Below are 27,884 nucleotides of genomic sequence, written 5' to 3'. Positions count from 1 at the left end.
AGAGAAAATTACTCAACTCATAGTGATTTAATAATTCAATGGTAGATCAAGGTATACAGATATTGCATTGCTAACAAAACCTGATAAAACTACACCATAACAATTTCCAATGTTGACCCCGGGATTTTTTATACAATACATCGTCAACAGCATGACCAAAACAATACCTTTCACGAAACTCTTCTCAGAGCTGTTCTTTTCTTATCCAATCTATTTACCATATTATAACATTGATACTGGATGAGGATTTACAATACAATCGACAACATTAGATTCTTTATATACCCGTGACTTAATATTTTAGATTGAATTTAGAATGCATTCAGGTTCAAGAGCATTGAGAATCTCAAGCAAGGACTCAGGTGTCTGCTAGGACGCTGAATGTTGAGGGGTGTAGGCTGGGTGAGGTGGGGGGGGGGGGCGCCGAGACGCCTGCGCTTGACTATTAGATTCTTCATATACCCGTGACTTAATATTTTATATTGAATTTAGAATGTATTCAGGTTCAAGAGCATTGAGAATCTCAAGCAAGGACTCAGGTGTCTGCTAGTACGCTGTATGTTGAGGAGTGTAGGCAGGATGAGGTGGGGGGGGGGGCGCCGAGACGCCTGCGCTTGACTGAGGTGACACGCGGGTAAGCGACGCCCGCTACTCAGTCTGTGTGCGGCGCCGAGACGGTGAGTGTGTCACGGGTCGTTGTAATGTAGCGCCGTGTGTCATGGACAAACTATGATCAACCAACCATATGTTGAGGGAGGTCCAGATAATAAAGGTGTGTAAATAAGAAAATAAATTTGGTGTTAAACGTTTCTAACAGTTTAAAGCTTTAAGGTGTGTCTCTTAGATTTAATGATAGCTTTGAAAATTTGTTTTACGTTATCAATAGTAGTTTTTGGTTGAGTATATTTCGATTTATATACTTTGTACATGGGACTCAATGCACGTAATTCATCCTACAGATAATTCACAAGCATTTTAGTTACAGAATATATCGTCACTAATTCGTAATGGTACTAAAATTATTAATTGTACGAAGTAAAATAAAATGTAATCATGAGATTAATAAATCTTGTTAATTGGGACGGTAATTATAGTTCGAAAGAAATTTGGCAATACATGCAACAAACAAAAAAACGTTAATTTTCAATTTACTTTGACTGTACTCAAAACTTTGGTAACTCGTATATCGTGATACCAACTGATGAGTAATTAATTTTTGTTCATTGATTGTCAATGACCTTAAAAATGGTCGAGTGTCTTATACCAAATTTTTGAAAGTATATAACAGTCTATTTCCTCAGTTATAAGGAATATTAATTATTTTGTTGTAACTTTATTAGCCATTTGCGTTGTATATAATAGCTATTCTTCCTTAGAAATGATAATTTAAGATTATTATTGCAGCTTGCGAATAATGTAGGCTATTCCTGATGTCCAAACTTACTTCATGCAAATCCAATGTTGGAGTGTTGGTCAATGAAATATTAGTAAATTCCTTACACCATAATATAAAAAAATCTGAACCCTTTAACCTAAATTAGTCACTTTGAAAGATCTATACTTATAACACGATTCTTGAAATATGCTGTGAGGCTTTAATAAAAACAAACATTTTTGAATGTAATCCAAATTGATTGCCACAATGCAAGCAAAAAATTAAATTTAATTAGCACTGATCGGATGAACTCTAAATTTAAATTCCGTGAGGTTCTGTTCCAGTCGTCCATGTTTGAGTTTACTGTTGACAGTCGACAACGATAATTAAGCACTTTTGTCATTTAATCTGATAGGCAGCGTGACAATAAACACATGCCTTGCTTTGAAAATTATTTCCCTAGTAAATAATGTGATTGGTAAATGCAGTAAGTGAAATACTAGTTACTGTTCGTTGGATCATTAATTTTCTAAAAATAATTACCCAACCATACAGAAAAACTAAAACCTCATGTGGCCTCAATACATGTGCTATGGTGGTAGGATAATTTATTCCGTCCCACTAAAAATAAATAAACAAAGATCAGCCTTATTTTTGTTTATTTGTGTATACCTATTTTATAAATAGATATTCCATGGGTAAATGAGTTTAGTTTTACAAGAGTAGATTGTTTTAAATTGAATGACATTATGCAGTATATCGAACACAATTTAACTAACGTATGTAATAATACAACTGATGGATGGTCGTGTCCTCAGAGAAAACTTGCACCATAACATTACATCAGTTATATAGTAATGCCTGTAGTGTTATAAAATAAGGAGATGCAGTACGTTGCATTTAGCTTTAAACAGCTGTTCTTGCTTATTGTCTTCAAACTGTAAAATTCCACATTCAGTTAGAAGTAACCCGAAGACCATTTTACTGTTACTGTCTTTACTGTAATTAGCAAGTATGTAAATCCATTACGGTGGGATATACTATAACATTTTACATGTTATATATCACAGATACAAATCTCAAAAGAGTGGTGTAAAATATTGCAGAAACAGCCAATACAGTATTATTTAATTTACAACAGATCCGTTTTAATTTACAACAGATCACTTGACTTGTATGGAACAACTTAGAACAAAATGAGTCTAAAACCGCACAAAACTGTTTTTTTGTGTTCGTTATTTTATTTCTAATGGACGTTGGCATGTTTCAAATAATAACAAATTTTCTTATGCATGTAAAGAAGTAGAGCGTCAAAAGTTCGAACCCATTTAGACCGTAGGTTCTGATTACCAATTTGTTCGGATTTTCAGACATAGCCTATAAATGCCTAATAGACACATAATTAGGCATACAGTGTTAAAGATACAGTTCTAGGATACTGGAAATAAAATAAAAACAATGGTTTTTGTACTTAGGTATTTTTGGTACATTACCAACTGTTATGCTCGCGAAATTGTAAAACATATCATTTCTAATTAAATATTTAAAAACCCTCAGGAGCGGTTTAAATTTTTGACGTTTAATAATTTTTGAAGTTTGGATTTTTGACGCTCTACTGTACATAAAAATATCATGATCTGTTTTGTCGTTTTTCAGGAGAAGGACGCGTAAAACAGCCTTCTGGGACATGACAGACAGACAGAAATTGAGATAAGCCTTGTTTCGGCTTCTTTAATATAACAAACTTAAAAAATAGATCATTCCGAACAATTGTACAGACAAAAATGTAATTTTATTTATATCGATTTATTTACTGATGGGGTAAGCGTGACTCTATATAATAAACGTAAATAGTTACTGAACTAAAAACACTTACCGGTTAAAAATTACGAATGAAAGGTTGTTTTACTTGACGAAAATTTCATACTTTGAACACAATTTAAGCATAGGACCTAGAAACAATATCTCTGTCTCACTTATAAACATGTTTGCACGAGTCAAACATTTAACAATAAATCTTCAAAGCAAGCCACTTAAGTTTGTTTAGCAAGACTCTCTGCTTGTTTGCTCGGTCTTAATCAAGTTTATGAGTTAAATGAAAAAAAACTCTTTACACAGTCAATTTTAAGTCTCTTTACTTTCATGGATTTATTACTAATTCAATTTAATTTGCAATTTTTTTGTTGAAAAAGTAGTTTTAAACATTGAAAAGAAGAATTCTTGAATCAAGACTACCACAACTAACTAATTGTACAGTTAAATATGGATAGGCACAGATAGATACAGAGAATCGTTATTTAAATTAGGCGTTTATAACAGTCTTTACTGATTTGCTTGGGTGTAGCAAGTTATGTTTATTAATGTTATGGTACCGACCAACTGTTATGAGAGAAAGTTATCTATATCCACGAGAGGATATTTTACAAATACCAAAAAAGGATTCAATGCAGTGTATGTTAGACAGTTAGGAATATTTTCAATAAATTTATGCCTTTTAAAAAATTACATTTTTACTTTTAATGGTTTGACTGCTCTTAAAACAGTTCAGTAAGGCAACTAGTTTATTTTAAAGTATAACAAGATACCAACAGTCAAGTCTTTTTTTTCTTTTAAATGTCTAACAATATTTTGTCTAAGCTAAGACCAATTATTGTGTGATAAAGTTCCTTCTACAGGAAGTCAGACATAAGAATAAATAACACATAGTTGTTAATGGTTTCACAGTTTGCATACTCTCTGACCTTGTCCTTATCATTGGCAAGGTTACCGGCCTGATAAGAGTCTAGTCATTGTTGCTATATTCCTGGTGCTGTATTAGTTTTTCCTGCCAGTCTTTACCATTGTATTTTTAAAATTAGCAATATTAGTGAATAGCAATATACAAAATAAACATTTAAGACCTTAAACAATATTATAACTCTTATTTATTACTTGGGAACAAATACTGTACAAAGAACCTACGTATGCTACAAAGCAATAACAAACTATTCAAATCGATTAAATAAAACAATCTTAAGTAACATACTGTAAATCTATAAACTTGATAATAAACAGAACTTGCACACAAACCGCCAAAAACCCGTCCGTCCCACCAACGCCTGCATAGACCGTCTTAACCCTGCATTTTTAAATTGATTCTTTTTACCTTATCGGCGATTTTAATGCAAAATCTTTCAAAGAATTGACTGAAGGGAGCCTCAAAAATATAACTTTTAACTAACCTAAAAATAGAGAGTCCTAAATCAGGAAACAATAAAAAATAATTAATCACTTGGCTATTATAAGTGGTAATTATCTAGTCTAGTCTTTTAATTATCCTTGATTTCATATATTTAAACAACACGCTATTTATAAACTATATTGAACAATCTTATCCATGAAACATTCTTGGATGCCTAAGGGTGTCGTTTTGTATCATTTTATTGGTAGTTATTGGATTATAATAAATAAATAACACTGAGCATCATATTTTGACTAAACACGTTTTTTTATAAAACAGATGGCTAAGGGATTAATTGTTAATGATAACTCATGTACAAAGTTATTAACTACGTCTACTAACAGTTTCTACACAATTTTAGTCATCAGATAAAAAAGTATATGAAGAATAGTAACAAAAACCAAACCTACAGACAATGTATCCTTGCACCAACCAGTTATAAACCTATCCAACCACTACACCTAAACCAAATAGTGTATATTGGTTTGACAAACCTAAGGGCATTTAAAATCATTTTCTTATCCATTGTCCATTCTATTACCATTCTGTTAGTTTTTTTTTTATATTTAAAACATTAAAAGTCAACAGATTGATCTAGTAAGTCTAGGTAAAATTATACAGTATTCACTTGGTTTTTATTAACAAACAACCAGTAATGGTTTTAAAAATATCATAATAATCTTAATTATTAATTTATAAAATGGTAAATCCAAGTTGTTTTAATTAAAATGTAATTTTTATTCCATGAAACCTTTATTAGTAAAACATAGGTTGACCTCTTATCAGTAAACATAAAAGGTAACCTTCAGATATTCACCATACAACACTGTGATATTAATGCAGTTTCTGCACGTAGTCAAGTGGCGACCCACCTTTACACTGTTGCATCTTTCATTAAACCCTTTCAACAATATTCCCCTGAAGGTAAACCTCCAATACAGCTCCAAACTTCGATCCTTTGTCCCTGTCCCAAACATAAAACATGCGCTCGTGAAAGCCTCTCAACTACGTTCAAAAGCGTGCCATTTTATATGTATGATCGAAAAAGAGAATTGTTATGGGCACAAAAATCCGAGTCGTAATAGTACATTTAGTCAGTGTTTTATGAATTTTAGAACTGCTTTTTCTATTTATAAACATAGAAATGTGTTTTGTTTGGTTTTTGCCAAACGAAAACTACGTCTTATTTTGTAGGAAACGTCATATATGAGAAATTTTTGAGAAAGCTGTAAGAAAATAAACTATTTGAAAAAGGTAAACTTATATGGATAGATTTCATTATAACCAAACTATCCGGGTTGTTCACCTATAATAGTTGCTAATATTGAAAAACTTCAGCATTAAAATAAAGTTAGTAGTTGCCTAAAATAGCTGTTTGGCTAACAGTATGCTTGACAGGCAGTTTGCATTACCGTATAAAACTGATAAGTATATTATCTATATATTAATTGGCAAGCATGTTTTTTTAGCCTTTTTTCTCAGCTCGTGTGTATCGTAGGGAAAATCTACGTATACTGTGAGAAATATATTTTCCTGTAGGTGTGCATAATCCCTTTATAAATTAAAATAGGCTCAAAAATAAGCACAATAATAAATTTAAAATTTTACAAAACTAACATGGGACTTATTGGTTGCCTTCTGGTGACGAAATAACAACGAAATATATACAGAAAATCAAAACAAATTGAAGAAATTCCAATCACATGTTTTATTTACAGCGTAGGTTAAAAATAGCCTGTACATAACATATCTTTGGTCGAGTTTTCGACCACTGAACGACCACTAGTATATTATATTCGACAGAAGTAATGAACATCTAATATCATTGTAGATAACAATAGTCTTAACTTCTCTTAGTGTAAGCGATTTCTCATTTAAAATTAGATGTATAAAATTAGGAGTTGTTTGTTCTTGTTGTTGAAGCTTGATATAGCTAATGTATAACCCACGTTATGTACTGTCTCTCTATGTGTTCCTCTCTTATTTTGGGGATAGATTATTCGATTTGTGGGTTTTCTTTGGTTGAAGCCAAAAAACAATCCCATTTTGTGGATGGTTATGTTATGGGGTATAATTAAACTTAAACCATAAAAATAAATACATTATTTATTTATGGCTCCAATTTCATCTTCAAGAATTTGAAGCAGTTGTTGGTTTATAAATAAACGAAAGATGGTTCTTCTGAAATACTTATTTAAGCTAACATTAACAACCAATATGAAGTTTACAGCTCCCTTAAAGACCATGCAAAGTTTGGAATATTCTGAACATTTTGTATTTATTTTATAACTAATTTACAGTATACATAACACCAATGTCCATTAAGTGTGTACAATAGCTATACAAACTTAATAATAATACTTTTCTAAGAAGTGGAAACTCTTTTCTGTTTGTATTTTCAAATAGGTAAAGGAAATGATTTCAAAGTATCATTCAACCATTTGCATTCAGACAGCACAGCCGGATATTGCTTTAAAAGGAACTACGCTTGGATAAAGTTACTTCTTGAGCAGAAAATCGAGATCATAAGTGTTTCCACAAATATTGTATGTTTGGTATCTACAAATAATTGTCAGTGACATTTTTACAAACATAGTTGTACAGATGAAGGACTCTTTAACGTATTTTATATAATTTAAAAAACTATTATAAGGAATATCTTAAAACATACATTTTCCTTTAAGTTTCAACATAAGAAAAAATTATGTAAAGAGATTAAACTAGCATAACATATCTTTAAAAATAGGAGCTACACTTTTACTCGTCTTTAATACTTGTACAACTAATCCTTACTAGTCCTTCTAGTTGGACTAGTCCAACTAGTCCTTACGGGTAGTATCAAAAGGAATTTATAAAATTCATTTTTTTATCCAGAAGCTAAAGCTTCATCACAAAATGCAACTGTCTTACAATCACCTATCACGTTTACACATGTGATGGGAACATTGACTGCTATGTAATGTCGCCATCATTTAAATAAACGTTGAATATGAATATTTATTTATTAAGATATTCACTAGAATGAGTGATGAAAACTGTATTTTATCATTCCTTCAATACTGAATTCACTCTATTTTAAAATGGACCAAATCTCATCCAAAGAGAATGTAGTGCAGTACAACCAAAGTAAGCGGTCACCTTCAAAAAGCCTATCTTTCTTTCACATGATGTTAGCTAATGTAACATGCAAGACCATAGTTATAACTAATTTTGGAATGAAACAAAAAAAAGGTTTGACAGTAACAAACTCTGTTGGAGTTATTTGAAAAAATTTGATAATATTTGCGAAACCAATAAGTGGCAAATAATTTACTAGTCTATCATCTGTATCTAGTCATGGATACATGATACAGCCATGAAAATCTACCATGACAATCTAGTCTACAAGGTAGTCAAAATCTTAGTGTATTTCAAGGAAGAGAAAAATAATTTCAAACGCCACTTGATAACCAATGCTTCATTAAGTCCCATCGGAATTGGTTTCATTAGCACAATCGGCTTGCCTCTAAGCTGCTAATGATTCTAGTAAACAAGATAAAAGATGATTTCACTTGAGGTGTCCACTCAGATAAAACCGTCTAGTATTAAGCTTAGATTGCTACTAGTATTAAATCTAAATAATTTTTATGTTACGTAAATAGATTCCACGTTAATTTATCGTTTTTAGCGTTAGTAAGCTCTTAACATTTTAATATTAATGTTATTTAAAATAAAATAAACTAAACTTTTAATTTAGATTTAATGGCAAAAACGCATTACTACTATAGTCTCTTAAAGAGGCAAAACTTACTTTCCGAGTGTAGCCCTCCCTGAAATCCCCTTTTTACATAAAAGACATGTCCAGGTAATCAATAAATATAATCATGACTTTTGAATTCATCAAATTACATTACTATCATTGAAGTAATGCAGTTAATCCATGATAATTCAACCAAACAATTTGTATATGATAACAATATATATATATATATATTTTTTTTTTATCCAACCTTTTATCCCTACCTAACAAGTTATTTATAAATTATTATATGAACTATTCGGCCAATAGGTGGAAGTTTTAAAGAACTAATTCAACCACAAAGTGCTAACAATATTTCAGAAAGATAAGAGTAATATTTCGTATTCCATGGGAGAGGTGAACAACTTTGAATGGCCTGACGCTTCGACGCCCTTTCTTGCTGAAATAAGCTCCCTTTGTTAGAGATAATATCCTTCCCATTACCAGTTGCAGTTCACACTTCTGATCCATAAATATAAACTGAAGAGATAACAACAATTTGTCGGATCACCAAAGTTAAGGTGGACTGTAGTATAGTCTTTGCTATTACCGATATTATTGTAACAAACCTTATTCTAGTAATATTTACCAGTCAATCCTGTGCAAGAGTAAATTCAATAGAAAGCTACTTATCAGCAGATAGATCTATAACAGTATCAAACACCCAAATAATAACACAACTACAGTTTTCCTACACCATGTACAATATACATGACTAAAACAATTCTACATAGGAAACCACGTGTGATTAATTGTGTTTAAACATATTACCAGATCCTATGATTTTGATTTTGATTTACAGCTTTATAAAAATGATTTAATGATTTTGATCAAATTAATGATTTTCAAAAAAGTTGACAAAATCAATTTTATAAAGCTGTAAATAATCTTAATAGTCTTGTTAAAGCATTCTAACATTTTTGTAAACTTGACGCGTTTTGGGTAATTACATCAAAATCGGGTGCCATGTAAAATATTTTTTTCTATAGTGGAAAATATAATACCCTGAATAAAAAAAAAAACTTTAGTTTTTTCGTGTTTAATGAAATTTTCCAGGAAACGGCAATAGTTTTGGATTCAATTGTGTATCATAACAATGGAATAAACTACTTCATTTCAACGTGATGTCTGAGATCGACATATTAACACGGTCATTATGGCGAAACTACAAGTTTCATCAATTAGAAACGTTTGTCTGATAGATATTATAATTAATTAACACTTTAGGATACAATACACAACATAGTTTTTTAAGAAGTTAAGAGTTATAGATGGCATGTCTAATGAAGGTCTCAAAATTAGATATTTATGAACATATCTAATCCAAACCCTAAGGGAATATGTATATTGTTCAGCTATTTCATCCTGAATAAATAATTACTCACTTATGTTAAGGCTAAAGCCGAATATTATTTTAAAGTTGTTAGAATTAACTATTTATAATCCGATTCCCACTGTCACCGATTCAATACGTTCAATTGTTCGTGAAAACCAGGTCCAGTTTTGAGGCAGCTTACGAATAATTGAGTCTCGAAGCTATGAGTACATATAGGCTAACACGATACACTACACACAAAGACTCTTTATTTTATTTTTCTATTGTAAATATGAACAACAATTACAAACATCATCAGAGGAATACATAAATAAACTATAAGTTATATAACCCTTTTTAAAACACATAGGTTCAAATGCTCTGCTATGACGGTGTTCCCGAGTGTGTTTAATGTAATGTTGCTTGCGCTCACCACATCATTAGTCATCATAAGTAAATATTTACATAACCTCGCTTGTTCCTCGTTGCATGGAAACACTCTAGCAGGTTGTGTGTGCTATTTGGTTATGTTACACCTGAAGTATTATCAGTCCCGTGGTAACCTAAAATGTATGACTTTTGTAAAATGTTATCATTTTTGGGTAAGTGAAAAGTTAGAAGGGAAACAATAAGAACTCAATATTTGCAAAGTAACTGGCTATTTAAAATTATACGAAATATTTTTGAATTTATGTAACACGATAAGTTTGAAAATCTTTAATGTTACTGATTAAATTTCAAATGTAATAGAACTAAGCATAATTGCTCATATTTCAAGGTTTAAAGTTTAGTTGTAAAATAATACATTTAATTTATTTGTAAATAAAAGAGAAACACTCAAATTCAGTCGAATTACCTAGTAAACATCACACATATCCGAGTATTAAAGTAGGTACCACGAAAATACTACTGACATCACTTCAACTTGAACACTCTCCAACCTTGTCACCCTACCACGACAGACGAATGTTGAGCTAGTCAATGATGTCAAGTGTTTGGGCATCACCATCGTGGACGTTTGATATAACCGTGATTCATTTTATGAATAAATATTTACAGGGTGTCCCAGAACTCTCTACCAATATTTTAGGGCATTGTTCCTGGGTAGTTAACATACCTAAATATAATATTTAAATTTTCCAGAAGTTCTTTGTTAATCACACAGCCACCATTTTGTATTATGAATTTAAAAAATCGTCATAATTTTATGGTAGCTTTGTCTAGTTGTCATAAATGTGTGTGCAAAGTTTCAATTTCGTATGTTTTACCATTCCTTAGAAAAAATTAATAACTTAAAAAAACAATGCCCTAAAATATTGGTAGAGAGTTCTGGGACACCCTGTATAAACGTTATGATTGCTACTTCGACTTAAACAATAAACTGTTTACCTACCAGTGGCTAAAAAAAACTAGTTTTACATGTTTCTCAATGGTATAAGAAGTGACTAATTTGAATATAAGAGAAAATATTTCAGTTTCTAAGACTGAAACAAAGAAGCCAGGCGTTTTTAAACCAAGGTATAAAAGCAAAAACATACAATTGAAGATGTTATTTGTATTATCTCTTATATTGTAAAATTAAGTTAGTTATCAAAATAAGTGAGTCTACTTTATAAGGGTAGACCAACCCATGTGCTCTGTGTATGTAAAGCACAAAAGTAATATTAGTGATGTAACATGTATGTCAGAGTTCTGAATATGTGATAGTATTATTCAGAAAATTCAAAAACACAATATAATTAGTTTGAAAAAAAGTTGAGCTACTCGGTTAAACTGAAAGGATGACTGGAATGCAATTACATTCTAAATCGGTTGACAATTAAATGTTATTCATATTTAATTTGTTGGACTGAAAACGCAAATGGCCATCAAACCTTGTTTTAATACCGTACAGGAATTCATTGAATCAGGTAATACTCGGATGAATAAAACTTCAACGTTTTGTATAAATTAACCAACTGTGTTGAATAAATTGATGCATCCATTGGCTAGTATACAAGTTATCCTATTAATTTATTCCTTGCTATGATGATTTAAATGAATTACTTATATAGTAATTTAAGCTACGTAAACAAATACAATTATAAATAATTAAACAAGGTTAGTATTTAGAGACAAAATACAACATTTATAGTTTATTTTCGATATGTATGTGATGTTATTTAACCGTTCCAATAAACAAGAAATTGGGCTTAACAGATTACTCACAATTATATAAGGCATGATAGGAGATGTATGGTGATTCTATACAAGCTGTAAAATGTAATTGTTAAGTTAAATAAAAACCAATTAATTTAGCTTTAGGTCCGCTTGGGGTTTAGTCACTCTGTAAAAATAACTAGAACACAATGTAATCCAGTGGTAAGAGCATTACTTATCTGTGCAACTAGTGAGCAAAGTGAGCAATTGCCTCACTCGAGAGAAATCCTTACTCACGAGCCGTACGCGAGTGAGGAATGGTTTCTCGAGTGAGGCGATTGCACTTTGGACTCGAGTTATATTTTTCCTTATATTATATTATATTTTTATATTATATATTTATTACATTATATTTTTCCTACAGTTACCATAAAACAAATAAATTGGTATAGAAACGTGCCTTCACGTTGCAAATCTGGAGTGAGACCAAGTAATTAGAGTGAGACAATGTTAACATTGTCTCACTGATGAGCCAACTGGCCACTTTGCTTTCTCAAATCAGTTAGAGAACATGAACATTGTTAGGTAACTGTATGAAAAGATAATCTGTCTTGGAGGCCCGGGTACGGGTCCAGCCAACCACAAATGACATTTAGGTTGGCTGTTTATATCAATGACTAAAGTCGGCGGTTTACAGCCTACCTTTGACTCTAGGTAAAAATAAAAACACGGACCCTTTGGTGACGTAAACATTCTCTGTGAAGAAAAATGTATTTGGTTTAATAAACGTCACAGGAAAACACAAGAAAACCCTTCAATAATCTACATACTAACAGATTTGGAATATAATTGTTTACTGATGATTTTATAAAATAGAGATCACCATCGAGTTTTTGCCCATTCATGGTTAGCCGAGGAAACACCTAGCGATATTACTACGGCTTACTTTAAAATTATAAGATATTTAAAATGAGTAATTCCCTGATATGACCATTACTAAAGTAAAGATTTCAGCTTTGTGGTGAACAACAGTAATGTAATATAACAGTAGACGTAGTAATGTAACAGTAATGTATTACAGTAATGTAAGTTGGTGTGAGAGGTTGCAATATAGAGGAGGTTCAGGTCATGTAACTTAATCAACATTATAACACATGACTGAGTTATTATGGTTAATGTTATGCGACGTTTTCATCTCATAGTTTACAAATGTAGTTTTTAATGTTGTTACAATGTAGAAAATTTACTTTTTTCGTCTCAAGATTGAAACTTAAAAGTATTATTAAGTTGTAATATTATTTTTTTTATTTAGTGTAACTGTTATAACAACAGAAACATTTATTATGTACATTTATTTAATATACGCCTATACTACAAGCTTAGGTGCTTTCCTGTTAAAGGGAACATTCATTATTATCGATGATTTTTTTCACGATATATCGAAGTTTTTGTTTTCCGATCAATTACAAATTGACAACAACTAACTGATCTTGTTTAGGCTAAAATAGTATATTATACGGATTAAGAAATGAAACTGTTCTAAGCTAACCTAACATAACCAACCAAACTTGCTGTACCATTTAAAAATTCCGTTTGGGTTTGAATATAAAAGGCAAGTTATAAACACGGAATTTTTAAATTTTACAGTAAGTTTGGTTAGTTATGTTAGGTTATTTTTTTTTGGAACAGTTTCATTTAATTAATGTTTGTTGATGCTGAACAATATTTTTCGTAGTTGTCAGCTGTATACCCCTACCTTGTAGCCAATTAGGTAGTATACTTCAATTTAGGATGAATCTAATTTAAGCTGGTAGTAGAAGTGAGATAAATTAAAAGACAAAGTAGGCCAAAGATGCATTTATTTTACGGATGTCAAATTTCTCAAAATACACTTTCCAAATGAAATTAAATATCCAGTTGTTACTTCCAAAAATTATACTAAATAATAAAATAGTGGAAAGATCTTACTTTAATCAGAGACACTGGTTTAATGGTCAGAACTGGCACTAGCAGATACCATGCAAAGCAACTAGAAGTGGTGCAAAAGCTACTGGACCAATCATAAGAAGGTGAACAAGAAGTGGTAGTACTAAGAAGTGGTTGATTTCTGTCTGAAAACATCACACAAACCCAATAAAAACTATTCTCTATAAATTCTAATAATTAAAAGTAGATTTAAGATCTTTACAACTTCTTGTGAAAATGTGCTTCTCCTAGAACAAAACTCAACAGGTCTGTATAAACTTTACTTGTTTTCTTTTCTTGTGAAATGCATTAAAATTGATTTGAAAACTGTTCATTCCTTTTCATCTTTTTCCAAAAGTGATTTCTACAAAGCTATATACAATAAATCAGCTAAAATCTTATTACTAAACAATATTAAAACTACTTACAATTTTCTACAGCAACCACAACTTAGATGACCATATTTCCAGTGAACTTAAAACTGACAAAGTTGAACCTAGTTATCACTAACCACTACCAACCCTACAAAACTAAAACTTCTAAACTGCTGGTCACTCTTTCTTAATCTTTCTAGCCAATGATTAAATAATATTGATTTTGTTTTGTTATTTCAAATAAAAACTAACTACCATCGGTACAGAATTTCCCCTCCTTAACTTGAAATTACATAAACAAAATTATACACTCTTTCTCAAAATTAATATTTACATTTCCTTTTAAAACAACAACTCTACAAAAGAAAATAAACAAACCTTTTAAAACAAATCATAAAACCCTATCTCCGTTTGACATTTCAACTAGCGCTACCTATCAACAAATTCTACAAACACTAACTCCTAGTTCAAATAGCCTCCACATGTTTACAGCACCTTACAGAACCTTCTACTCAAAACAACAACTTCTATTTACACAATTTTTCATTTTGAACCATTTCATTTTCCTATGACAATTCAAATGTTATCAATCTTATTTACAAAAATTATACCTTAAAATAAAATCTTTCTTTAAAACCCCCAATTACTTAAGCGATCTTAAACAAGCCTATTTAAATCTCTTTTGAACTCTTCACATCCGCTCACAGTTCACTGACCCCTCCCAACATCAACTCCAGACAAGACAAATAACTTTCACTTCTCCAGTTTAGTTTAGTTATGTCGTTTGCGTGTGCTGTGTTTTTCTTTAGTTTTCCCTTAATTTATTTATCCCAGTGTGTTATATTCCCTGTTTTTATGTTCCCTCGTGTGTTTCGTGTGAAGTGTTTTGTGTTCTGTGTTATTTTCCCTGTTTACAAGTGCAAATTTAATCAAAATGTTCTTGTGCGTCCATTTAGTAAAAATCCCACTCATACACTACCTTCAGACTCCATTTTAGATTCATACAGATTCATACTACCTTTTGCTGCCACAAATACTCACACATTCACCAATACATACACATTTATACACTCTCTTACTAAAAACACTTTAAAACTTTGAAAAATTCTTAAGAACCTAAAACAACTCCCACAGTACTAATTTACAAAATTTCAAATTCCCTCTTAACTTGCTAAAATCCCTTAACTAATTAATATTTCAACTAAACAAATCTAACTTCTACTTTACAGACATTTCATAAAGACCAATTTAGCTTCAGTCTTCCGTAATCTTCCATTTAATTCCATTTTTCACATTTCCTCTTCCATCAATACATTGGTTACTTTTGGTCCTCTTCACTACTTAACTCTTCTTTAAATCAATTATATGAATTTTCTTCACGTCTTCTAACTTGCTAGGATTTTGTACTAGTACTGTTGAATCACTCAGAAAATAGCGTATTACGTAAGGTCCAACGTATCTAGGTGCTAACTTCTTGCTGAATTTATTCGCTGCATTACTTAAATAATGTGTCTTGATGTACACTTCCATATTCAACTTAAATGGATGGTTTCTCCGAGGATAGCTATATCTCTCCCTTCTTTGATTTCTGGCAATGCTTCTTCTGACGTTATTTATGGCTTTCTCCAAATTTTCCCTCCTTTGATCAGGAGTTAACTTCTCCGAAATAATGTCATTAACATTCCATAAGTTTGTCAGTGCATTGTTACAAGGATGGGCAAACATTAAACCAAAAGCAGTCGATTTAGTCGAACTATTTACAGCAGTATTCAAACTTGCGGCAATCAGTCCCAGATCTGAATCCCATTTATCATGTTGATTACCATAAAAACTCCGTAAAGCATTATTAGTCTCCCTCAAATATCGTTCCGACAAATTTCCGTTTGCTCTATATGCAGCTAGCTTTCTGTGTTCCACATAGTTATTGAACATGAATTTCTTAAATTCCTTGGATGTAAAATAACTGGCATTATCAGACACAAGTATTCGGGGTACTGAGAAACTATCAAAAATTATCTTCAATTTTTCTATGATGAATTTTGTCTTGCAATCCTTCAGAGGGTACAACCATACAAAACGGGTAAATGCATCGACCACAATTAAAATGTACTGATTGAGTTTATTTGATCGGGGAAATGGTCCAGCTAGGTCAATAAACACAGTGTTTAGAGCTTGAGTTACAGGAACAGATATCAGTCGACCTTCAAACTTACGTTGTTCCGACTTAGACATCAGACAGATCTTACATTCACGGACTTTACCTTTTACGAATTCATTTAATTCAGGATGGTGAAAACTTTCATTTACTTTACTTTGAGTCCTAAAAATTCCCATATGACCACCAATTAATGAGTTGTGATAGAATGCGAATATTACACTAAACAGTTTCTTGGGCAAATAAATCTTGTTTTTAAACAATAAAACTTCATTTTTCAGGGTATAATTTTCATTATTAGTCTTATTCTTGATGCTTTCAATGATTTTCTTACACTGTTCATCGCTCTCTTGATGTACTTTAATGTCCTTAAGATCCAATGGTATTTCATTTAACACATTACAAAAATAGACTTCATTGTTGATATTGCTTAACAGATTAGTTTCGTGAATTTCCGTCTCACTCTCTTTCTCTCCACTAAACATACGTGATAACGCATCAGCTATTATATTCTCCGAACCTTTTACATGTTCAACTGTGAATGGAAGACTAAACAACCTTTCAAACCATCTAGACAATCTTCCACGGCTTTTTCGAGATTTGAGCATGAAACTAAGACCTTGACAATCAGTAACTAATTTAAAACTTCTTACTTCTAAGAATTGATGCCATTTCTCTACACACAATATTACACTGTAAGCTTCCTTTTCGTAAGTGCTATAACGCATCTCAGTAGGTGTGAATTTCTTCGAATAGTAAGCAATAGGCATTAAATTCCCCTCCTCATTTCTTTGCAATAAAACACCAGCAGCTGCTAGGTCGCTTGCGTCGGTATGCAATTCAAATTCTTTAGAAAAATCGGCCATTTGTAGTATAGGCGGATTTGCTATCTTACCCTTTAAGGTTTCAAATGCATTTTGACACTCCTCATTCCACTTAAATTTTACACCTTTCTTTTTCAGCGCAAACAGAGGTAAACATATCTCAGCATACTTTGGAATATATCGAGACCAATAACCACACATTCCTATAAACTGTCGCACTTGCCTCACAGTTTTTGGAGCAGGAAATTTCATTAATGAACTAGTTCGCTCGGGATCTATAGTAATGCTATCTTGTTTAATAAGATGTCCTAAAAAACTTATTTCCTTACAAAAGAATTTGACTTTTTGTGGATTTACTGTAAGTCCGTGTTGTGCTAATCTCTTAATCACTTCTGTAACATGCTCAATATGGTTTCTCTTATCAGGGCTATATACAACTATATCGTCACAAAAGTTAATCATATACTGAAATTTGATGTCATTAAATATTTTGTCCAAATAATGTGATAGTACGCTACTGCCTATTTTCAATCCAAATGGAATTCTCTTCATACGGAATTTACCAAAAATTGTACTAAAAGATGTTAAATCTCTGCATTCTAAAGCTATGGGACATTGTAAAAATGCTTTGTTTAAATCTATGACTGTAAAATATCTAGCTCCTTTTAGATGCTGATACATATTCTGCATATCTCCTAGCGGGTAATCTACATTGATTAACTTCTTATTGAGTTCAGAGTAGTTAATTACAAGTCTGTCATCTTGAGTTAAAAATGCAGGGGCGCTATACGGACTAGTGGAAACTTCCGCGACATCTTGTTTTATCCAGTCATCAATTATAGCTTTCATCTTCTCTACTTTGGGTGGACTTAAAAAATAAGGGCGTATACTAACAGGTTTATCATCCGTCACTTTAAGCTCAATTTCCAAATCAAGTGCTGATCCTATCTTATCCGTAAAAACAGTAGGAAAATTCTTAATTAACTTCTCAGCTTCTTCACACATTTCAACATCTCCTACTTTAATACTACTTAAGCTTAATTCACTCAGGTTTGTACTTGGAATTAACTTAATTTCATCTTCAGGTTTAAATGTAAAATAACCCATTTGTCGATCCATATTTAGGTTTAACTTGCTTGCACACATAAAAGGGTATCCTAAAATCATGTCAAAATATTTTAACTCAACCACTAAAAATGTTTGTTTCCAGGTAAATGATTTTATCTTAATCAAAGTTTCACATTGCTTATTTATGTTCAAAGGTTCATTGTTTGCAGCTACTATGGTTCCCTGCCAAGTATTTTCACTCATAATTAATTTATTTCCCAATAATCTATTGTACAAATCCAAGCTTATAAAGTTGTGACTAGCTCCAGTGTCTAACAAAGCTCCCACATTTAATTTGTTTCCTAAATCCACAGAAATACAGGGTAAATGTGTTACAGTTTTAGCTTTTACTTTCTTTAATCCAGGTGAATTTATTTTATTAAAATCCTTAACAACTCTTCTCAGTTCAGATTTAAAATTGGGACTATGAGAACTATATACAGGTTTATTATTTCCGAATTCTTTCTTGCCGTCCGGAAAAACAGATTTGTAGTCTAGGCTACGTGTTTTTCCTGGCTTAACTAGTTTTTTGGATCTGGTCTGTAACAATTACGAGCAATATGACCTACTCTTTGACATTTGAAACAAACAGGCCTCTCATTGTTACGATTTGAGTAGTGACTTTTAGGTCGTTGAACTCCTGGGTTAGGTTTATCCATCCTAGGCTTATCATCAGTTGATAGATAAGGCTTGCTAACACTACTATTACTAAGTGGAAAACCTTGATTTCTGAGGTAATCATTGTATGTTACATTATTTAAACTTATACAAAGATGATCTAAGTCTAAAAATGTTTCAGGGTTCTTCTCAAATATTAGTTTGTTGCGCAAATCAGGATGTATTCCATTCTTAATAAAACTAACAAGTTGACTCTCAGTTAAATCACACTTTAATACCTGGTGGTTTATTTTTATTTCATGCACATATATAGACAAAGGTTCAAGGTGTTTTTGAGGTCGAAAAATTAAATCTTGTTTCAGCTTTTCCCTTAAGGTGATTGGCAAAAATGTAGTGATTATATTAGCATGCAACAAATCAATTGATTTTGATTCCCTTTTGAATTCTAATATTTTATTCACTAATGGTGCTGTAGAATAAATTGGTAGAATCTCATACAAATCTTGCTCAGATAAAGAAGTTTCATTACGGACAGTAACTAGGTTTCTCAAAAACTGCAACAATGTGTTTGTTTCTAAACCATTACACACAGGAAAATTTTTTAAATAAATTTCCAATGGGTTTGACAACTTTGTAAAAAGGCTACTAGGACTTAGGCTACTATTTACAACTGTACATGAGTTTGGTTGATTATTTATGACTTGACCCGGCACATTTTGTTGAAAACCATCCATTTCTACTTTTTGAGGTGTTGATGAAGTGAAGTTTTCAGTTGGTGGAACTACCGATTTAGACTGATTTAATTTTTCCCCAATTATTTCATTCTCAACTATAGAGTTATTCAGCTCCTCTTCAAAATCCCCCATCTCCTGGTCTGAGAAGGTATGCATTGTTTTAAATTGCTCAAAACTATTTAAGATTTGCTGATTTAATTTGTCTAAACTAACTTTCTTATCTGGATCCAGCTTACATTGTAATAGATTAGTAGTCCGGTTTTGTACATGCACTATTTTAGCCTTGATTTTAGCTATTTTGAGTTTAGTCACATTTTCCCTACACTGTTCAATTAGAGAATCAATTTGTTCACACTTTTCCCCAATTATAGTTATTTCCCCAGATAAAGTGTATGAACCTTTTAAATTTGTTAAATCGGTATTCTGGTTAATACAAGATCTTAAAGTTTTTCTTAAAGAGTCTACATCACTATCACTCGTTTCTTCCCCTCTTATTCTTATCTCGTACAGAAGTTCTTCTTTGTTTAGATAATTTAAATTGTATTTTGACATGTTGAAAATTTTCAGCCTCTACTTGTTTGCTGTAATTCTTCTAACATAGGCATAATCCTCAATAATCATGTAGGCCTATGTATTTCTCACTTTTACCAGCTTCTAATTTTAAATGATTCATTAGCAGAGATGCGCACTTGTATACCCCTACCTTGTAGCCAATTAGGTAGTATACTTCAATTTAGGATGAATCTAATTTAAGCTGGTAGTAGAAGTGAGATAAATTAAAAGACAAAGTAGGCCAAAGATGCATTTATTTTACGGATGTCAAATTTCTCAAAATACACTTTCCAAATGAAATTAAATATCCAGTTGTTACTTCCAAAAATTATACTAAATAATAAAATAGTGGAAAGATCTTACTTTAATCAGAGACACTGGTTTAAAGGTCAGAACTGGCACTAGCAGATACCATGCAAAGCAACTAGAAGTGGTGCAAAAGCTACTGGACCAATCATAAGAAGGTGAACAAGAAGTGGTAGTACTAAGAAGTGGTTGATTTCTGTCTGAAAACATCACACAAACCCAATAAAAACTATTCTCTATAAATTCTAATAATTAAAAGTAGATTTAAGATCTTTACAACTTCTTGTGAAAATGTGCTTCTCCTAGAACAAAACTCAACAGGTCTGTATAAACTTTACTTGTTTTCTTTTCTTGTGAAATGCATTAAAATTGATTTGAAAACTGTTCATTCCTTTTCATCTTTTTCCAAAAGTGATTTCTACAAAGCTATATACAATAAATCAGCTAAAATCTTATTACTAAACAATATTAAAACTACTTACAATTTTCTACAGCAACCACAACTTAGATGACCATATTTCCAGTGAACTTAAAACTGACAAAGTTGAACCTAGTTATCACTAACCACTACCAACCCTACAAAACTAAAACTTCTAAACTGCTGGTCACTCTTTCTTAATCTTTCTAGCCAATGATTAAATAATATTGATTTTGTTTTGTTATTTCAAATAAAAACTAACTACCATCGGTACAGCTGATGATATGTTTCAATTTGTTTATATCGATATATCGAGAAAAAATCATCGATAATAATGAATGTTCCCTTTAACAGGAAAGTACCCAAGCTTATTGCAATATATATTTACCAAGTATTTGGCTTCATTATGTAATATTATAACTCCTAACCTCCCAACAACCTCAGTTAATCGAAAGTATACTGTACCAAAGCATTAATGTTTACTTTTCGTCTTATGTCTAAGGCAGTATCAGTTTCTAGTTGATCTCAGGGCGAAGTATATCTAAAGATCGGAAATGGATAGGTCTCACGAGGGTTGGAGATCTATCTCTATAATGGAAAACCGCTTTCCCTCAGAACCACGCAATCAATATCCAGCAACATTCTGTAAAGTACCTTAGAATATATGAGTCCACGTTGTTACACATAGCAGCCAGAAGCAACTAAGAAGGAATCAACCGTTAATCAATTTCAGCAAATTATATATGATATGGAAAATCATATTCAATATTTCAAGTATAATCCAATTGTAAGCTCAGCAGGTGCCAGGTTTGCGCATAGTGAGATTAATTTTTGGTCAATCATCTTTAATTTTTATTTTTGTTAAATAATATACCTAAGAGATAAAAAAACTTAACATTTACATGCCATCATATGTTATAGATATCCCGGATGAGGGTTCACAGATGACTGCCCCTTACGACCATCACCAACAAACAGCATGAACGTAACTGCAAACACTACGTTGCCGACCCCCTCTGAATCAAGGTATGGTATTCTAAGTAGTGATGTCATGTTATTAAAGTGTTACTGAGTTAACTAACCAGTAAGAATATGGACAAAATATAATGAATTAAACATTTAATCTTTGTGAATATTTTTAATTTTTAACTACTAGAGTTATTAACCATAAATGATGTTTCCGCTGTAGTGATATCACAATTGGACAAAATTGTTAGTCCGAGAACAGTAAGATCAGAAGGTTTTGCCAGTAGAGGTGGATACCTTAGTATTTTCAACTCTGTTAAATCTTAAACATATCTTCCATTCAACATCGGACCTATTCCAAATTTGCTTTGAAGATTTATTAACTTGATACACAATTTAAGTTAATTAAGTATACATGTAATGTGTTACAGCTACTGTGGGCCGGGGCTGGACCATTTCCACGCCACCTACCGCGGAGTCCACGGTTATGTCAGTCTGCTAGTCTGTGTGTTTGGATCCGTCGCTAATGTTCTGAACATTGCTGTACTGACCAGGAGAGAGATGACGTCACCAACCAACGCCATCTTGACCGGACTGGCTGTGGCTGATCTGCTGGTTATGATAGAGTACATCCCCTTCGCGTGCCACATGTATCTGCCCCAGCGGCCTAAGAGGGAGAGGTAGGCTATTGTGGTGTTTAAGTAACCTGATATACAATTTTTAAACGTTTCTTTCCATCAGAAACTATATTATAAAATACAATCTTTCTCAACTACTTAATACCTACCTGAACAACGTATGGAAGTCCAGAATCAAAGAGTGGTTTAAAGAAGTCTTGTGACCTAAATGGTCTTATTACCAACTTAAGCTTACCTGATACTTATCTGATGACATAATTTCACCTCCATCAGCCTGGTTTCTCTATTACTGACCCTGATGAGTGGGAGAGGTAGGCTATTGTGGTGTTTAAGTAACCTGATATGCAATTTTTAAACGTTTCTTTCCATCAGAAACTATGTTATAAAGTACAATCTTTCTCAACTACTTAATACCTAACTGAACAACGTATGGAAGTCCAGAATCGAAGAGTGGTTTAAAGAAGTCTTGTGACCTATATGGTCTTATTACCAACTTAAGCTTACCTGATACTTATCTGATGACATAATTTCACCTCCATCAGCCTGGTTTCTCAGTTACTGACCCTGATGTAATGCTAAGGTACTCCTATGGCTGGGCCCTGTTCGTCCTACTGCACGCCCAGGTGTCGCAGGTGTTCCACACAATCTCTATCTGGCTGACAGTGACGTTGGCTGTGTGGAGATACATCGCCGTGGCACATCCACAACGTAACAGAGAATGGTGTGGCATGCAACGTACTCTGGCAGCCATCGCGGCTGGCTACATCTGCTGTCCACTGCTGTGTATCCCGCTCTACCTGGCCTTCGAGATCGAACCTAAGGTAATATATAAAAACCTGTTACCCCGGTGCTATTGAGTGCCGTTTTGCAGCCGGTGAGCTTGATGGACTTAAGCCATCCACCCATGGTGTGCTCAGGGTTGGTGTATAAGCTCCGGCCTACGCCATGGGTCCCTGGTTAAGGTCAACTAGGTACCGGGTAGTCGTCGGGGAGTTTCGGCTCCTTCGACAAAGAATAAAACGATAAAACGGTGCTACTGAATATACGGTAGTTATATTGCTAGGAGAGAAGTAATTTTGGAAAGATTTTATGGCTAATTTGCATTAAATTATACAGATTTAAAAATATTATGACAACTATTTGACATGAAAGATATTATTTTTGGCATTTCCTAAAGAACTTATTACTATTTCTACTTGCCCACTTCTGTAAGCAATTTAATTATACTTAACTCATAATAATACAGGACAGTTAAACATATAAAAACATATCCTCTCATTTTCTGAAATAATTTAAAATTAGACTAGACACCCGTCGAAATTTATGGCTACTGTTGATGTTTTGAGCAAACTCATTTACCTATCAATCGATGGTGAAAACTCAATTTTTAGAGCATTGGCTCGGCTTTAGATAAAGTAAGTTGCCCCTATAAGTATGTTTAATTCTGACTATAATGAATTATGGTAAATTAAGAAGCAGGAACGATCTGTGTTACTATTGCCATTTATATTAATATAGCCTTCTTTTATCTAGAATATTAAAAAAATATCAATAGTACTACGATGTATAATTATTATTTAACCACACATTTTTGTAATTTCTAATTTTTTCTCATATAGAACATAGGCCCTACTTAAATGTGTGAAATAAATACAAATCTTAACTTAGAGAGATATTTCTGAACTAGAGATTCCGTTACTAAGGATCGGTGAAATAAAAAATGAGTTTTCATCATTAAACCAACATGATTTAGCATTAGAACTACATAAAGCTCATTCAGTGTATTACTTCTGAGATGCTTAGCAAGAAGTTGGATTTGTTTTCAGCATAAGTAAATTATTCATTAAACTGTATCAAAGTTTAGCCAGTTACTTAACTTTTAGTAAAAATTAAATTAGAGGAACTTAAACCAATTAATTTTGCAACGGTAGTACGTGTTAAGCAGTTTAAGAAAATAACAATTAATAATTCAATATTAAAGACTACCTTTCATATGAATGTAATATAATATCCACATTGATTTATGATTATTTTTTTAAATACTTACAGATTGCGTTACTTGGCGAAGACGGCAACGACGCCATGCCCAACTCGACGACAGGCCAGAACACAACGCTGTATGTCGTGGACCTCAGCGAGATGGGCAAAGCGAACAACAACCTCCTGATGGACGTCAACTTCTGGGTATACAGTGTTGTTATCAAGATAATCCCTTGTATAGCGCTGACCGTGCTGAGTCTGCGGCTGATCTGCGCGCTGCTGGACACCAAGAGACGCAGAGAGATGCTGACCAGTAGCAGCAGCAGGAAGTCTACCAGGGTCATGGAGAAGGAGCGACAGACAGACAGAACCACCAAGATGTTGCTGGCGGTGCTGCTGCTGTTCCTTCTCACTGAGTTCCCTCAGGGTATCCTAGGAGTGCTCAGCGTCGTGCTGGGTCAACGCTTCTTCCGGGACTGCTACAACAAGCTGGGGGAAGTGATGGATATCCTAGCCCTCATCAACTCCGCCATCAACTTCATCCTGTACTGCGCCATGAGTCGCCAGTTCAGGACAACGTTCACGGTGATGTTCAGGCCTCGGTGGATGCCAGTGCCACAGGTAGACGCCAACGGCCACAACAACCACACTACCACGCAGGTGACACAGGTCTAGCGGAGAGCCAGCAAGAGGGTCCCCTGCACTTCTCTCTAACCTCCCTCTTGCCTCTCCTTCCTTACAAGTGACCTTGCCAAGGTGGATGCCCGTGCCACAGGTAGACGCCAACGGCCACAACAACCACACTACCACGCAGGTGACACAGGTCTAGCGGAGAGCCAGCAAGAGGGTCCCCTGCACTTCTCTCTAACCTCCCTCTTGCCTCTCCTTCCTTACAAGGTGTCCCAGCTACGTCCCCAGACATTGCTCAACTACCTAGTGTCACGTTTGTTTTTACAACGGTCGAGTCTTGAAAAGAAAGAAACATTTTGTCACATTAAAGAGATGTACACTAATAAAGTCAATCACTCTACATTTTTGATCTAATTGTTTACATACTTAAAAATGTGTTTTAAAAGCCAGGTATGTGAAGAATAAAACTAATCTGAGCCTTGGTTTTATCTTTTACATCGGAACTGGTTTCGGACAGTAAAGGTTTAGTAAATGAGGCATAAATGGAGTAAATATTAGTTAAATATTACTCAAAATGTATTAAATGTGCTATGTACTTTTTTATAACAATTTAAGATCCGTGTATTTACATATTTTACTCATGTTGATATAAATTGTGTAGTTTTTATAAAACTGTTAAAAGTACGATGTAATGTTTATTTTATGTTGCAATTTTAGCGAAATGCCTACCTAAGTTGTGAGCCCCCTGGGAAGGAATTTCGCAAAGTTATAAATGTTTTAACAAGATGTATAAACTGTACCAAAAAAATAAGAATATTTTTCATTGTTATCTTGAATGGATTACAATACTTGTGTAAATATTAAAATATACAGTTGTACTTTGTTAAAATGCGACTCATTTTGTAGCCCAAACCTTTGAAATCAAATGTGTAATGCACCTATCCTGATTGCACTAATCACAATCCAAAAATTGCTACTGTAATACCATTTCGAATAAACCCATTCATTAGGTTTTTCATTTCAAAACAGCGATCCCAAACATTAACATAAGAAAATTGTCTTAAAAGTTTGTTCAAAGTGACAAGAACCTTGATGAAAGACAAGCAAGTGACACTGACAAAATACACATTGTCTACGGCTAATTTTCTTCACTAAAATTACACCCATATAATGTTGAAGCCACATTGTTCGGTCCAATACTTTTCCACGTATAATAAAAAGAGAGATTACTGCGTTTCTATTTGTGATATTATTTATGTGGTATGATAAAGGAGAAGATAAAATCATAAGAGCCTATATACATGTGCTTCGCAACGGCGCGTGGCGGGGAGTAAGCGAAAGAGAACAATGCCGTTCCTTATATCTGCTACTTGAAATAGTTACACATCCATAGCTTTAGGTTTAAATGTTCAATTGTAGAATAATTTAAATTATGAATTAAAGAAAGCATCTATTTCATACCTGATTGGGTGCAGAAATATTATAATTATTTCCAGTTACACAAAGGAAATACTTAATATTTATCAGATTAATGAACTAAAGTGATATCTAAGTTCTTGTAAATATTATATGTATTGCTACAACTGATCAATCAATTATTGTTTTTTTTTTTTTTTTTTTTTTTTTTTTAGTAAATGGAAATTCAATGTTTGGACGATAATATAACCGATGTTGCCTAAGTAACTTGAATTTCACAATACATATAAAGGCGAATCAGTCAATAGCTCGTTAGTGTTTCATTTCAAAGAGAAGGGTTTAATATATTATTGCAGCAATTAGGAGGATTATTCAAATCTATAATTCCGATCTAAAAGGTGAAGTATTAAGGTTCTCGTTCAACATCATATTTATGCTCATATTATTATACTCACTAATGACCTTGTTCACATGGAATCATTTTGTTATCAAGTAATCCTTTCAATTAGCCAATTTATTGCGGATTAGAATATTCCGGTTGAAATAATGTTGGAAACACTACGAATCGATTATTTTGAGTACAATACATATGTATTATATATTTTTCGCAAACACTCAGAAAAACGTTTTCAAGATTTGTTTATTATAATCTAGGTAACTATACCACGGAACCCGAGTAATTATAATTAGTAGTAATTATAGTAATTATAATTAGTAGTAATTATAGTAATTATAATTAGTAGTAATTATAGTAATTATAATTAATTAATGTATTTATAATTAACTATATTAATTATAAAAGCGTAAAACTAGCTTATATTCACCGTGATTTGTGATTTTGGAAGAGTATTGTATGATTTATAAAAATAACTTCATTAAGCCTATAAACAGCTAAAGAGGTAAAAACTCTTTTTGGAAAAACAAACCGTATAGTCTTATAGAAAACAATTTCTCATTTTACAAAAATAAATTATACAAAATTATTTATAAACTTAAATGATATTTTATAATGAGTTTACAGTTTTGAATATGAGTTACGTCACCCAGACTAGCTATAACAACCAAAGTTTTAGGATAGAAAACGTAGGAAAGTGAGTGCTACACTATACGTATTTTCTGTACTATCGTGGATAGTAGGGACATTGAAGATACTATAGTTTATACAATACGTAGCTATCTCATTGTAAAGTCTGTATATAGTTGATAAACCCGTATCCTAAAGTATCTAAGTTAAAAGGCAATTTATTTCCTGAAAAAAAAAACTACAAACTTTTCTTGGAAACGTGTATTTTACGGTAGATTATCAATCTGTCATCAACCGTCAAAGGTAAAAGTGGAATACAACTGGTAGTGTGGATGAATGGTAAACTCTTT

The 27,884-nt window shown here is 32.6% G+C and overlaps 1 protein-coding gene across 2 annotated transcripts; it reads left to right on the top strand.

The window, feature by feature from the left end:
• Window positions 1-669: 669 nt before the first annotated feature.
• Window positions 670-25,945, top strand: LOC128987304 (G-protein coupled receptor dmsr-1-like). Of its 2 annotated transcripts, XR_008490227.1 has the most exons (6): window positions 670-772; window positions 21,802-21,906; window positions 22,278-22,526; window positions 23,065-23,305; window positions 24,534-25,220; window positions 25,362-25,945. XR_008490227.1 is itself a non-coding variant. In XM_054408076.1 (5 exons), the coding sequence occupies exons 2-5, from the start codon at window positions 21,860-21,862 to the stop codon at window positions 25,137-25,139; spliced, it is 1,143 nt and encodes a 380-aa protein (XP_054264051.1). In that variant the 5' UTR covers window positions 670-772; window positions 21,802-21,859; the 3' UTR covers window positions 25,140-25,945. The 2 variants fall into 2 exon arrangements, 1 of the variants encoding a protein (XP_054264051.1); XM_054408076.1 differs by having other exon boundaries at window positions 24,534-25,945.
• Window positions 25,946-27,884: the final 1,939 nt, after the last annotated feature.

This window comes from Macrosteles quadrilineatus, unplaced genomic scaffold (assembly GCF_028750875.1).
Source record: "Macrosteles quadrilineatus isolate MER2022 unplaced genomic scaffold, UCM_ALF_1.0 Scaffold_2__2_contigs__length_208266976, whole genome shotgun sequence".
NCBI lineage: Eukaryota > Metazoa > Arthropoda > Insecta > Hemiptera > Cicadellidae > Macrosteles > Macrosteles quadrilineatus.
Note: the sequence above shows the minus strand (reverse complement) of the source record. Positions and strands in the feature narration are given on the sequence as shown.